At 36.9% G+C, this 12596-nt stretch overlaps 1 protein-coding gene across 1 annotated transcript in view; it reads right to left on the reverse strand.

Moving 5' to 3' along the window:
* Positions 1-237: 237 nt before the first annotated feature.
* NDC80 (NDC80 kinetochore complex component) overlaps positions 238-12596 on the reverse strand; it is a 49651-nt gene continuing 37292 nt past the window's right edge. The window contains exons 14-17 of the mRNA XM_045850129.1: positions 12339-12431; positions 11003-11133; positions 4258-4360; positions 238-654 (exon numbers count right to left, since the gene is read on the reverse strand). Coding sequence (XP_045706085.1) covers positions 517-654; positions 4258-4360; positions 11003-11133; positions 12339-12431 — 465 coding nt within the window. The 3' untranslated portion in view covers positions 238-516. The remainder of the gene's footprint in view (positions 655-4257; positions 4361-11002; positions 11134-12338; positions 12432-12596) is intronic.

Raw genomic sequence — 12596 nt, forward strand, 5'->3', positions numbered from 1 at the left:
TGTGTTTTTTGTTTTTTATAAAGGGCCGGAATAATACACATTTTTGACTTTGCAGGCCATATGGTCTCTGTTGCATATGCTAAACCTTGCCATTATAGTATGAAAGCAGTCATAAACAATACTTCAACGAATGGGTGTGACCAGATTTGGCCCACAGGCAGTTTGCTGACTCTTGGTTTAGATCAAAATACCTTTTTAATGATCTGAAAATAGGCAGAAAATCAAGGAAAAAAACACTTTATTGATAACATTTTATTAACTCCGGGTATATAATATAACTGGTCCTCACATCTAAAGACAATAAACCAGCAAATTTTCATAATGTCAGGTTATATATACTTTAAGTTAATGAACTAGATATATAAAAGCTATAAAATATTTCACAGGCATGGGAAGATGTGTTCATGAGACTTCATTGTAAGAAGAGGTATAGAATGTCAGAGATTTTTCAAACCTACAAAGGAATTTCAAAATTTACACTGTTTACAAAGTTCTTGCGTGGATAACTTTTAATCTTCATTCATCAGAAGACTTAATTAGAGCAGCTTTCTTCTTATACTTTTCTCCAATCTCTCTAATATTTTCCAAGAGATCTTCAGACGCATGGTCTTCATACTCTCTATCGACTTTAGCAATCTGCTCCTCAAGGTGTTTCTAGTGGAAACAATTAGCAATTGTTAATGTAAAAACATAAATTTACAGACAAGAGTACACCCTTTGTAAGAAAAGGATTAAAAGGAATGCTCTTGTATCCACCATGTAGGATCCTTTGTGCTCTTTCCAAATCATATTCTCTTTTCTCCCCAGAGGCAACTACTTTCCTAAATGCTTTTCTTTTCTTTATATACTACGCGCACACACACAGACACAGGTGTATGTACTCTAAACGATATAGTTTAGTGGAACATGGTTTCAACTTCATATTTATTGAATTATATTAAAGGTAACATTCTGACTTTTCTTCAGCCAGTATTTTAAGATTCATTCATGTTAATACATACCACTACATTTATTCATGTACTGCTATACAGTATTCTATAGAATGAATATACCCTTTACTTATACACTTTACCATTAATGAATTTTTTTATTCCCAAGCATGGTAGGCTGAATAGCAGCCTCTCCAAAGATGTCCATGTCCTAATCCCCAGGACTTGTGAATTTGTTATCTTACATGCTTGCAAAAGAAACTTTGCAGGTATAAGTTAAGGATCACAAGACGAGATTATTCTGTGCTACACTGGTAGGTCCAACATAATCACAAGGCTCCTTGGAAGAGGGAATGAGCAGTGTGACAATTAGAGTAAAGATCTACAGACAGAAGAGAAGTCAGAGGATAGGAGATGCTGTGCTAGGAGGAACAGGCCACAAGCCAAGGACTGCAGGTGGCCTCTGGAAGGACTGCAGCCAGAGGTCCCATTTTAGACTTCTGACCACCAGAAATATCAGAAATTTGTGTTGCTTTAAGCTATTCAATTAGCAATAATTTGTTGTGGCAACAATAGGAAACTAATACACTAGGTTATTTGTTTTTTCACTATTTCAAATTTAATAACATAGCAAAGCACAATTTATTTCACAAAAATTAGGTGGCCTACAACAACGAAGTTTATGCTGTCAGTTCTGGAAGCTGGCAATCTGAAATCAAGGTATTGACGGGGCTATGTTCTCTCTGAAAGTTCTAGGGAAGAATCCTTCTTTGCCTTCTCCCAGCTTCTTCCAGTTACCCTTGGTACTCTTTAGTTTGTAGCTACGTCACTGTATTTCTGCCTCTATCTCCACATGGACTTTCTATAGGATACCAGCCACTGGATTTCAGGTCTACCCTAATCTAGTACGACTGCATCCTAACTAAGTACATCCACAAAAACTTTGTTTCCAAATAAGGTCACACTGTGAGATTTCAGATAGATAGGTAGTTTTGGGGTATATTGTTTAACCCAGTACAGTACTCTAGCAGCATAAAAATTTAATTTAATACCTAGAGTGAAACTGCATGGCTTTATTAGGGATTGCCAAATTGTTCCCTAAAATTGTTATATCAATTTACAACCCCAGCAACATAAATGAGAACTCTCATGTTTATAATTCTTGTGGCAAGTAGTATTATTAAAGTTTAATTTATTGCCAGTTTATTGAGGGTGGGAATGGTATATCTTTTCATATGTTTGTTGGCCACATTAGGTCTTTATGAAATTCCCTTTCAAGTCTTTGGCCCACTTTTCATATTTATTTTTCAGAGATTATATGTATCTAGATCTGTTACCAGTTGTTTAAAAAAAATTCTACCATTTTATTGTTTATCTTTCTACTCCCTATATAGAGATCTTAATTTTAATAGAGTTGAATTTAATTGAATAATTCATTTTTTTCTCCACTATTCTACAATACTACCTCTCATATATCAGTTTCTTGCCTATGCTCAATCAGCTGTTTCTGGATTCTTTGCAAGACAGGCTAGTTTGTATGTATAAATACTACAATGTGGTGATTAATATACCTTTATAATAATTTTCGAACATCTAAACAGACAAAAGAAAAAAAAAGATTCTGTGCCCTTCAGGGAGGTAGGAACCCAGAATAGGAGTCAGCAACCTTTTTCTGAATAAGTATTTTATTTTAGGCTTTGCGGCCTGAATACAGCAGATGGTCTTTGTGGCACCTGCTGAGCCCTGGTCTTGTAGCGGGAAAGCAGCCAAGGTAGTATGAAAGTGAAATGAAATGGTTGTGTTTCAGTAAAACTTTATTCACAAAATTAGGCTGTGGGCACAATTTGGCCTGCAGACTGTAGTTTGCTGTCTCCTGGCTGAGAACATCATGGCTCCACTAGGAACTGCTCAAAGAAACACACTGACCCATGGGAAATACAACATCTGAAGACACCATTAGATCCAAATTCCTGTTTTCTTCAGTACAATTTCATCACTCATAAACTTTCTCCATATTAGGTTTTAATGATAATTGCTTAATTTTCTATGCTCCTTCTATACTTTACTGGCTAATTGTGAATTTTGCATAGTGCAAAGTAGGTGCTCAGGAAATGAACTCAGTCTGATCTTCTTAACAACATTAAACTATAGAGTAATTAAAAAGTAATAATAATCTATCATTAGACTTTCAGATATAATTTTGTGTTAACTGATTGAAACTTTAATAGTTGTGGGTACCTTTCACATAAATCCATAGTGATAAATCACTACTAGCTTAACAACACTAAGGTCAGACTAATAGTTATCTACAATAGAGGTACAAAGAATATTGGCAATTATTTAGAATAATCCTTTCATTTTTACAGAAGACAGACCAAAAGAAGTCAAATGATACACACAAGCAGACTTTCTCAATCTAAGCCAACAACAGTGTATTATGAATGAATATTTCTCTTAAAAACCAACAGTAGACTAAAACTATTACACAGCATACATGGGAGAAGGAGAAAGTAATCAATCGCTCAAATCATTTTCTGGTCTGTGGCTGAAAAAGGATTCACTAAAGGTTATAGAGCCACTAAATTGCTGAATTAGAAGAATGGGTAGAATCCTGGTTTTCTGATGTATGTAGGATGCTTTTCTTAATTTTAACTAGTAAGCAATGAAGAGCACTGGCAAACAAGAAAGCAGCAGATCAATGTCATTCAGGAGAGATGAGGAAAAGTAGGATATCATATGCTCTGCTCTCAATATACGGAAGTCTATTAATGTAACATAATGAACCTTCTTTTCTTAAACCATTCCCAATTGGAAATATATTACCTAATAAATTACCTAGGAATTATGGAGTATAGCAATTACCTTAGCTTTTGTATTCTGTACAGATGGTTGGAAGAAAAGTTTTATTGTTAAACTTTCAATTTATGTGAAAGGTGAGGATGAGGTAAGCATTATGTTTCAGAAATACTTGATTCTATGTTTATATGAAATTAACAGAATGGAAAAGTGGTTGTCATAACATGTACTTTCATCTGAATGAAATCTTAAATGTACTAAAATGTTTACAGTGCGTAGAATGAGGTTTGGCACCACATTCTATGATGTTGATGCAATAATCGTTGTTTATGTGAACAAAACAGGTTACTTATAAGATGCGCAAGTGTCCCCTCACACCACTGCTAGACAGGATTCTTCTGATAAATTTACACTAGATCATAATTCCCATAGAAATAAAGCTTATCATTTATTTTTTTGTAGAAACAAAAGAGAAATATATAAAAACTTTAAAAACTTTCTTAGAATGTAGAAAAGACCTTCATACACTTACCTCCACAGACCCTACATGGGTAGCAACCATCTCTAAAAGACACTGCAAATTATTTCCCACTTTTCGTCTTTCTTCAGTTGTGGTCTGTACAACTAGTTGGTATCTGTAGGATAAAAACTCTTGTTTGAGTTGCCTAGTAAAAAAATTTAGTATATACCCCTTCTAGTTAGTTCACTTCCCCTTTTCATATCAACAAAACCAGGCTGTGATAGGGATATGTGCTGCGTGTTATATGTATGATTAATTCACAAAGGTGCAGCTTTCAATCACTAAACAGAAATAAAAACTTTTTCAAATATCCTTTGTAAGCAACAAAACAGCAAAACTTCATTCTTTAACATACAAAGCTTGGAAGCAAATGGTTTTACCCGAGTCTCCAAAGGATTGTAAACTTCTTGATCTAATCTTTTTCTACGATTATCATGCATAATATCATTTATAGTAAAAATTTCTCTTTATGAATGTGTTTTGGGGTGAGAAATGAAATACACTTGAATGGGAGAGCAGGAGTCTTGTTCGATGGCATTCAAATTCAAATTCAAATTCAAAACAAAAACTGCAGGCCAAAAAACCCCTTCAACCAAATTTTCTATCGCTAGGCTACAAATAAGAAAATGAAGATCTGTGATTTTCTTTTTTTTTTTGAAAAATATATTTTATTGATTATGCTATTACAGTTGTGATCTGTGATTTTCTTAAGGGTAATACTTCCAACATTACAGTAAGATTTTTAAAAGTTATTTGGAGGTCACTTGACACTTAGAGAACCTGTAAATTAGCTAATAAACATACTGACTTTATACAGGTTGAACTAGAGAATTATATACACACAAAGGCAAAAAAATTTCTATAAGGAATGTCACTATTTTTAGTTACATTTATGGCACTGTGTCTAAAATGTTTCCTATTTAAGTTTTAATAAGGGAAACAAAAAGGGAAAACTTGACAGTGTATAATTTGATAGTAAAGAACTTCTAAAAAAAGTAACAGCGTCCAGTTACTTCTGCTATAGTGCTTGTTGGAAACATGTATTTGTTGCAATTGGATATATTAGGTAGCAATTAGAGCATAATGCAAATTTTGCATTTGCTTATACCAATTTCCTCCTTGAGAAACATTATGTGAATGCAGAGCACTGCATTCAGCTGAATCCAAATGCAAAGAAATATATAAAACATACACGCACACACCTGACAGGGGCACTAGCTCCTACAGTTCCTTAAATACGTGATGAGCCACATGCATCTATATCTGATACTACAATTTTCTATTTAGTTTCAGATAACCCTCCTTCTACCTCTTCCCGTTAATTCACAAGGTGCAACCCTTTGAAAGCCCACTTCCCCATATAAAATTTAGGTCTTTTTAAGGTAGAGTATACTACTTCTTGTGGTATTTAGGTATTTCTTAAAAATATTTAACATGTTTACAATTGTGCTAACATTTTCATTAGGTTCCAGTCTTTGTTTATGTGTAACTGACCAAGTTTTGGAAAGTTGGGCCCCGATCATAATTTTCCCATAAGCCCTGTGGTTTTTATTGCAGATGTTTTTTCATAGTGAAGCAGGGTGTAGACTGAGAGGCCTCCAAAGCCCCCATAGCCCTTGGTTGGAAGGGTGGGGGGAACAGATGATATGGCTTGAGATATTTTCATAACAAAGGCAAAATAATAGCTGTGCTACTGCCTCCGGGCAAGGTGTGTGTGACTTTCAGGATGTATTCTGGGGGGAAAAAAACCCCCAAGGAACTGTAATTGACTTTGAAGCTAGTAAAAGCCAACAAGAAAAAGCCTAATACCACCTTGACTGGTTGTGTGGTTCCTGGCAGTCTTTCCAGGAAAGAAACGAAGGTTGAAGGTTGCTTTTCTGAAAAAATGGCTAGAAGAAACCTTAAGGCACAATGGAAGACTTAAGGACTTGAAAAAAGCAGGTGGTAGAGGCAAGGCCAAATGGCAGATATGTGGCTCAACTTCTGTGCCCTGAAGGGTGGACTAAAAAGTCAATCTAAAGGTTCCCTGTGTAAATTCCAGCAAAGCAGACTTAAAAGTCATATGTAATCAATTGCTGCTCTTGGTGTGTTTATACAAAAGAACAGGAAATATTAAAACTGGACTTAATGCAGTCCCTTTAATGATAATAAGGGTAATCTTAGGAAGAAAAATAATAATTCAAAAAAATCATAAAGCTCAGTGTTGGACATTAAACTAGTGCAGCTATCTTCAAAGTTTTTCATTTAAAAGTTAAAATTGGGTTTTTGACATCATCAAAAATGCTCAATTTACAGACAAAAAAGATCTGTCAATTTGCCACTGTTAAATGTCATGCTATCAAGGGCCTTGCAATTAAATGTCTTCCCCAAAGACTCGCAGTCTCAAAAAACTGGTTCATGACTGCAAATTGTATAAATTAACATGTGTGTTCTTCCTTCTGTTTTCATAAGGCGTAATAAGCCTATGATCTCATTACCTAAGTAATCAGTTGCAATATAGAACTCACTTAAGAAGCCCACCTGCAGCTCCACCTCCTAAGACTCAACAGTTTGATTGAACTAAGTGGTTGGTTGGTGAAATGTTGGTGCGGTCTGTGGGCTTCACTTTAAAACTGGTTTCCTTTTCCAAAAAAAGCCACTCTTTTCCTAATGTGGGACATTGAAATGAATTGGTCCCTGCCTTGGACACAGGGTTTCAACTGTGCTTTCTAACCTTCCTGTCTCCAGAATATGACAATGCCAACATGTCCAAAGGTCAGCCCTTGGACACCAAACACGCCACTGCCTGGGGACAGCCAAGTGACCTCAACTCTGCAAGGCCCCCCCCCCCCCCCCGCCCCGCACACACAAAGGCCATCCTCTGCTCTGCTTCACGTGCTTACTTTGTTAGGAACTACTGAACTCAGGCATAGGTAGAACAATGGCTATGGCCAGCAGAAGGTAACTCCGAAAATTTAAGACCTTCATCCATTGTGCTTTATAAGATTATAAAGACCCACTTCCGCCCAAGATGGAGGCGTAGGTAGGCACACTGTGCCTCCTCCCACAACCAAAATAAGGACAACCATTTAGAAACAAAGTAACAACCAGAACTGACAGAAAATTGAACTGTATAGAAGTCCAACAACCAAGGAGTTAAAATAGACACATTCATCCAGACCAGTAGGAGGGGTGGAGTTGGCAGCCAGGCAGAGAGGGGTTGTGGCAAAAAAAGTGGTGGCACCTGGCACGCAAGGCAGCATCTAACTCCAGGCATGCAAGTCCTCAGCGGGAGGACCCTGGGCGCCCAGGTGGCAACCGGCAGACCCAGAAAGGTGGCGATTGTGAAGTGGGGCATGGCGTGCAAGGCGGCTGGCTGACCAGATGGTCCCACATTCGAGATCAGAGAAACCAGGCAAAACTGGGGAGCGAGACAGACCATGCAACCCAGGGCCCCAGTGCGGGGAAATAAGGCCTTGGAACACCGACTAAAAACACCTGCAGGAGTTGAGGTATCGGGAGAGACACCCAGCCTCACATGAGAGTTCGCTGAAGAGACCCACAGGTTCCTAGAACATACACAAGCCCACCCACATGGGAATCAGCACCAGAAAGGCCCAGTTTACTTTGGGAGAAGGGCAGAAGGGACTGAAATCCAACAGAGAGCAGAGCAAGTGCCATTGTTCCCTCTCGGACCCCGCCCCCACATACAGCGCCACAACCCAATAACTGAGCTGTCTTGCCCTGGTGAACACGTCAGGCTCCGCCCCTCATACATAACAGGCATGACAAGACAAAAAAAAAAAAAAAAAAAAGGCCCAAACGGAACAACAGATCAAAGCTCCAGAAAAGACACAATCAAGTGATGAAGAGGTAGCCAACCTATCAGATGCACAGTTCAAAGCACTGGTGATCAGGATGCTCACAGTATTGGTTGAATTTGGTCACAAATTAGATGAAAAAAATGAAGGCTATGCTAAGTGAAATGAAGGAAAATGTACAGGGAACCAATAGTGATGGGAAGGAAACTGGGACTCAAATCAATGGAGTGGACCAGAAAGAAGAAAGAAAACTCAAACAGAAAAGAATGAAGAAATAAGAATTCAAAAAAATGAGAAGAGGCTTAGGAACCTCCAGGACATCTTTAAATGTTCCAACATCCGAATTATAGGGGTACCAGAAGGGGAAGAGGAAGAGCAACCAGTGGAAAACTTATTTGAACAAATAATAAAGGAGAACTTCCCCAATCTGGCAAAGGAATAGACTTCCAGGAAGTCCAGGAAGCTCAGAGATTCCCAAAGAAGTTGGATCCAAGGAGGTACACACCAAGGCACATCATAATTACATTTCCCAAGATTAAAATGAAGGAGAGAATCCTAGAAGCAGCCAGCAAGAGATAAGGAGACAGTAACCTACAAAGGAGTTCCCATCAGACTCTCAGCTGATTTCTCAAAAGAGACCTTGCAGGCAAGAAGGGGCTGGAAGGAAGTATTCCAAGTCATGAAAGGCAAGGACCTACATCCCAGATTGCTCCAGCAAAGCTTCAATTTAGATGGAAGGGCAGATAAAGTGCTTCTCAGATAAGGTCAAGTTAAAGGAGTTCATCATCACCAAGCTCTTATTATATGAAATGTTAAAAGGACTTATCTAAGAAAAAGAAGATAAAAAACATGTATAGTAAAATGACAGCAAACTCACAGTTGTTAACAACCACACCCAAAACAAAAACAAAAGCAAACTAAGCAAACAACTAGAACAGGAACAGAATCACAGAAATGGAGATCACATAGAGGATTAGCAACAGGGGAGTGGGAGGAGAGGGGCAAAAGGTACAGAGAATAAGTAGCATAGATGGTAGGTAGAAAATAGACAGGGGGAGGGCAAGAATAGTATGGGAAATGTAGAAGCTAAAGAACTTATGACACATGGACATGAACTAAAGGGGGGGGAATGTGGTTGGGAGAAGGTGTGCAGGGTGGTGGGGAATGAAGGAGGGGAATGATACAATTGTAATAGCATAATCAATAAAATATATATTAAAAAAAATCAGGTACCACTTCAAACCCTCTGTTCCAAAAGAGAAAGAGGTCGATGAGATATGGACAAAAATTAAATTATAGAATGCAAAAAGAGAAACCATGTTAAAGAAAAATACAAATATTTATTTATAATGTGAAGATAAATATTAGAATATTAAAATGATATATACAGAAGCCATATATATATATATAGTCCCCAAAGTAAGAAAGGGTCGGAATTGAAACAAAGTATAGACTGATGGTTCCCCAAAGCCCCCATAGCTCTTGGTTGGGGGATGAGGGGAACAGATGATATTTTTCATAAGAGGCAAAGTAATAGCTGTGCTACTGCCTCAGGGCAAGGTGAGCATGACTTTCACGATATATCCTTACTCATGGTATAGCCAGAGGGGTAGTCTTTCTGGATCACTAAGTCACTCTTGCCCTGACTGGGAATGGCAGCGGGAAGAATGTAAACTATACAGGGAAGCTGGCAAATGTAGCTCACTGTGGGAAAAGTCAAAAATAAGGTCATGCAGAAGGCTCTGGGTCAGGATTTAAAACTAAGGGTGAGGAGTCACAAGGAAAGCCATGATGAAGGAGTGTAAAGAAGCCATGCTGCCAATACAGAAAGAGGAGCCATGAGAAAAACAAAAAGCTTACAGTAAGGGTACAACCATGCGGCCAGTAATAAGATAGGAGCCGTGCAGGCTGTAGAAGCTGGCCACCATGGGCTAGTAAGAAAGCTGGCATGCTGTTTTAAGCATGCCTGCTCCAGCAAACTCCAAAGCCACTAAGGATCCTGCCTTGCGAAACACTGACCTGCTGCCTTGCACACCCAGACTCTATCTGGACTCTTGAAACTTGTGCCTTCCTGGACTTCACCATAATCCAGTGCACCACGGCATATGTATTCCTTGGACTATAACGTGGAGGCTAATGACAACATACCCCAGATCCTGAAGAAAAAAGCTGCTGTGAGACTGCACAGCTAGCTTAAAATTAGAAAATGGGGAACTTTTTGAGCTTTTGGCTTATAGCCTTTTGGGAAACAATGGAAGTGTTGGGTCTTGTGAGAAAGAAGGGCTCCAAGCATTAGTACTCTGAGTGCTTGCAAGGTCAAAATATTGTAAAAAAAAACCTGTTCCTTCCAGAGTTAATTGTTGGGTCATTCACCAAGGTGCTACATGGACAGGCCTGTTTACTTGGTTACAATTATGGAGTGAATATTATGAAGATACATGTTGTGTTATAGCAGACTAACTCTGTAATCTATAGTAAAATTATAGTTTATATACACCTAATTTCTAAGAACTATATCTTAAAAATATGAGCTTAGTGGAGTTTATTAAAGCTTAGTGAGACTTTACTAAAATTTGCTAACAAATAGCCAAAGTTATTTGAATTGATTTAAAATTTTATGTTGTTTTCAGGGATTAAAAACCCAATTACTAATTACATCTAAAAATGAAGGGGCAATAGCTATAACAGCAGCAGAATGTATTTGTCTACACATATACATATGTAGACATATGTATAGCTATATGTATTTGTATACATATATGTATACCAGCAGAATGTATTTGTCTGGGGAAAGTATCTTCATGTTACAAGCTATTCTGTTTAAGTTCTATTCACCACTTCCTCAACAACCAAAGAGCTCTACAACACATATTAAAGCAAATAAACATAGATCTAGTTCTACAGAATGTCAAATAAACTGAAAATAAACATTATAAATCTTGGTGAGATGAACTTACTCCCGCTGAATAGAATCTAATTCGTTCGTAGCTTCACTGAGGCCCTCATTAACAGCACTCTCCAGCATGTGCTTGTGCTTCTCCAAGGACTCCAGCTCACTGGCACATTTATTGTCCTCTTCTTCAGCTTCCTATCAGAATAGAGTCATGGTTATATATTTTGATATTCACCTCCTATATACTTCAGGTGGATTTAAAAAAATTTATGTAAGCATTTGAAAAATCAGGTTGCATCATCATTTGTATTCTCACGATGCTTACTACTTTACATGTAAGACATATTCAATTAAAATACTCTTTTGGGAATCTTATACTATAAACATAAATGTGAACTTCTCAACAGACCTGTTTAAAATTTATTCAGCAGTGTTTTCAAGTTTGTACTGAAAGAAATTTTATGATACTCCGATTTAAATTTTTCCATGACATTAAAGATACTTTTTAATAAGTCAAAATGTGGGTAATTTTCACACAACCATTATTTTACACATATATTAATTATGAACAGCCAAAGTAGCCCAAATTCATCAATTCTTAGGTTTCTCAAGATGAAATATAAAAAAGTCTTTTACTTTCACTTAAGTGCTTTAAAGAAAAAATTCAAGTGTTGTCATAGAGAACATATGAAAAAACAAAAATGATTATCAAATGCCTCATATTTCACATGTAGATCACATTATTGTGGTGTATTTTCTACAGATTTCACACTGCTTATAAAATGTATACGTTGTATAGGTCAAGAGAAAAGTTTCAATTCCTGATACCTTGTTGGTGTAACTAAGTAAAAAGTATTGGTGGTTAAAATTTTCACATAAACTGCATAAGTGGTAATGAACAGAGTCATCTGAGTACTACCGTAAGTAAATGCTGGCCAGAAAGAGAGGTGGTGGGGAATGAATCTTATTATTTTACCCATATTCTAGATTTCATGTAAATGACCTTTAGAATTTGGCCAGGATAGTCAGTTTGTAATGACACTTTTATGCAATTACATACAAAAGGTCTTATTGGGGTATAAACTTTAGAAGTACTTAAGACTAAATCTCCATAAAAAGGTAGAAAAAATTATGTTTAAAACATAAGGATACTAAATCACATATGCAGGCATAAAAAATTAGTGAAAGAGTAAACATATTCTATGGTGAAACAGCTGGAGTCCAGACAGTCATTTAAAAAAAATAGAAAAGCTCCACACAGTAAATTCTGGAAGACAAAACTAAAACACAAGTTGTAGGATATAGCTTAAATATTTCAGTTTGCTGTCAGAACTAATACCAAGTCAATCAATCAAGACACAGCTTTGGCTAACCTATATAAACTGTGGCAACGTTCTTACCTTAACCTTTTGTTGGTAAAGATCATCCAGCTTTTGAATTTCTTCTTTCAGACTTCTTACACTTCTCCTACTTTCTGTTATCATTGTATTTAACTTGGGAAATAAAATTTTGGGTGAGAAATCATAACCATACATCAAAAAATTTAATTAGTTATTTAACTTTTATATTAACAACTAAATAAACCATGTTATTTCTTCTAGTTCTTTTGGACACTTCTCAGTAAAATAAGGATACCATCATGTTTTTCCACTAGTAGC

This window comes from Phyllostomus hastatus, unplaced genomic scaffold (assembly GCF_019186645.2).
Source record: "Phyllostomus hastatus isolate PE091 unplaced genomic scaffold, TTU_PhHast_1.1 phas_contig_80, whole genome shotgun sequence".
Lineage (NCBI taxonomy): Eukaryota > Metazoa > Chordata > Mammalia > Chiroptera > Phyllostomidae > Phyllostomus > Phyllostomus hastatus.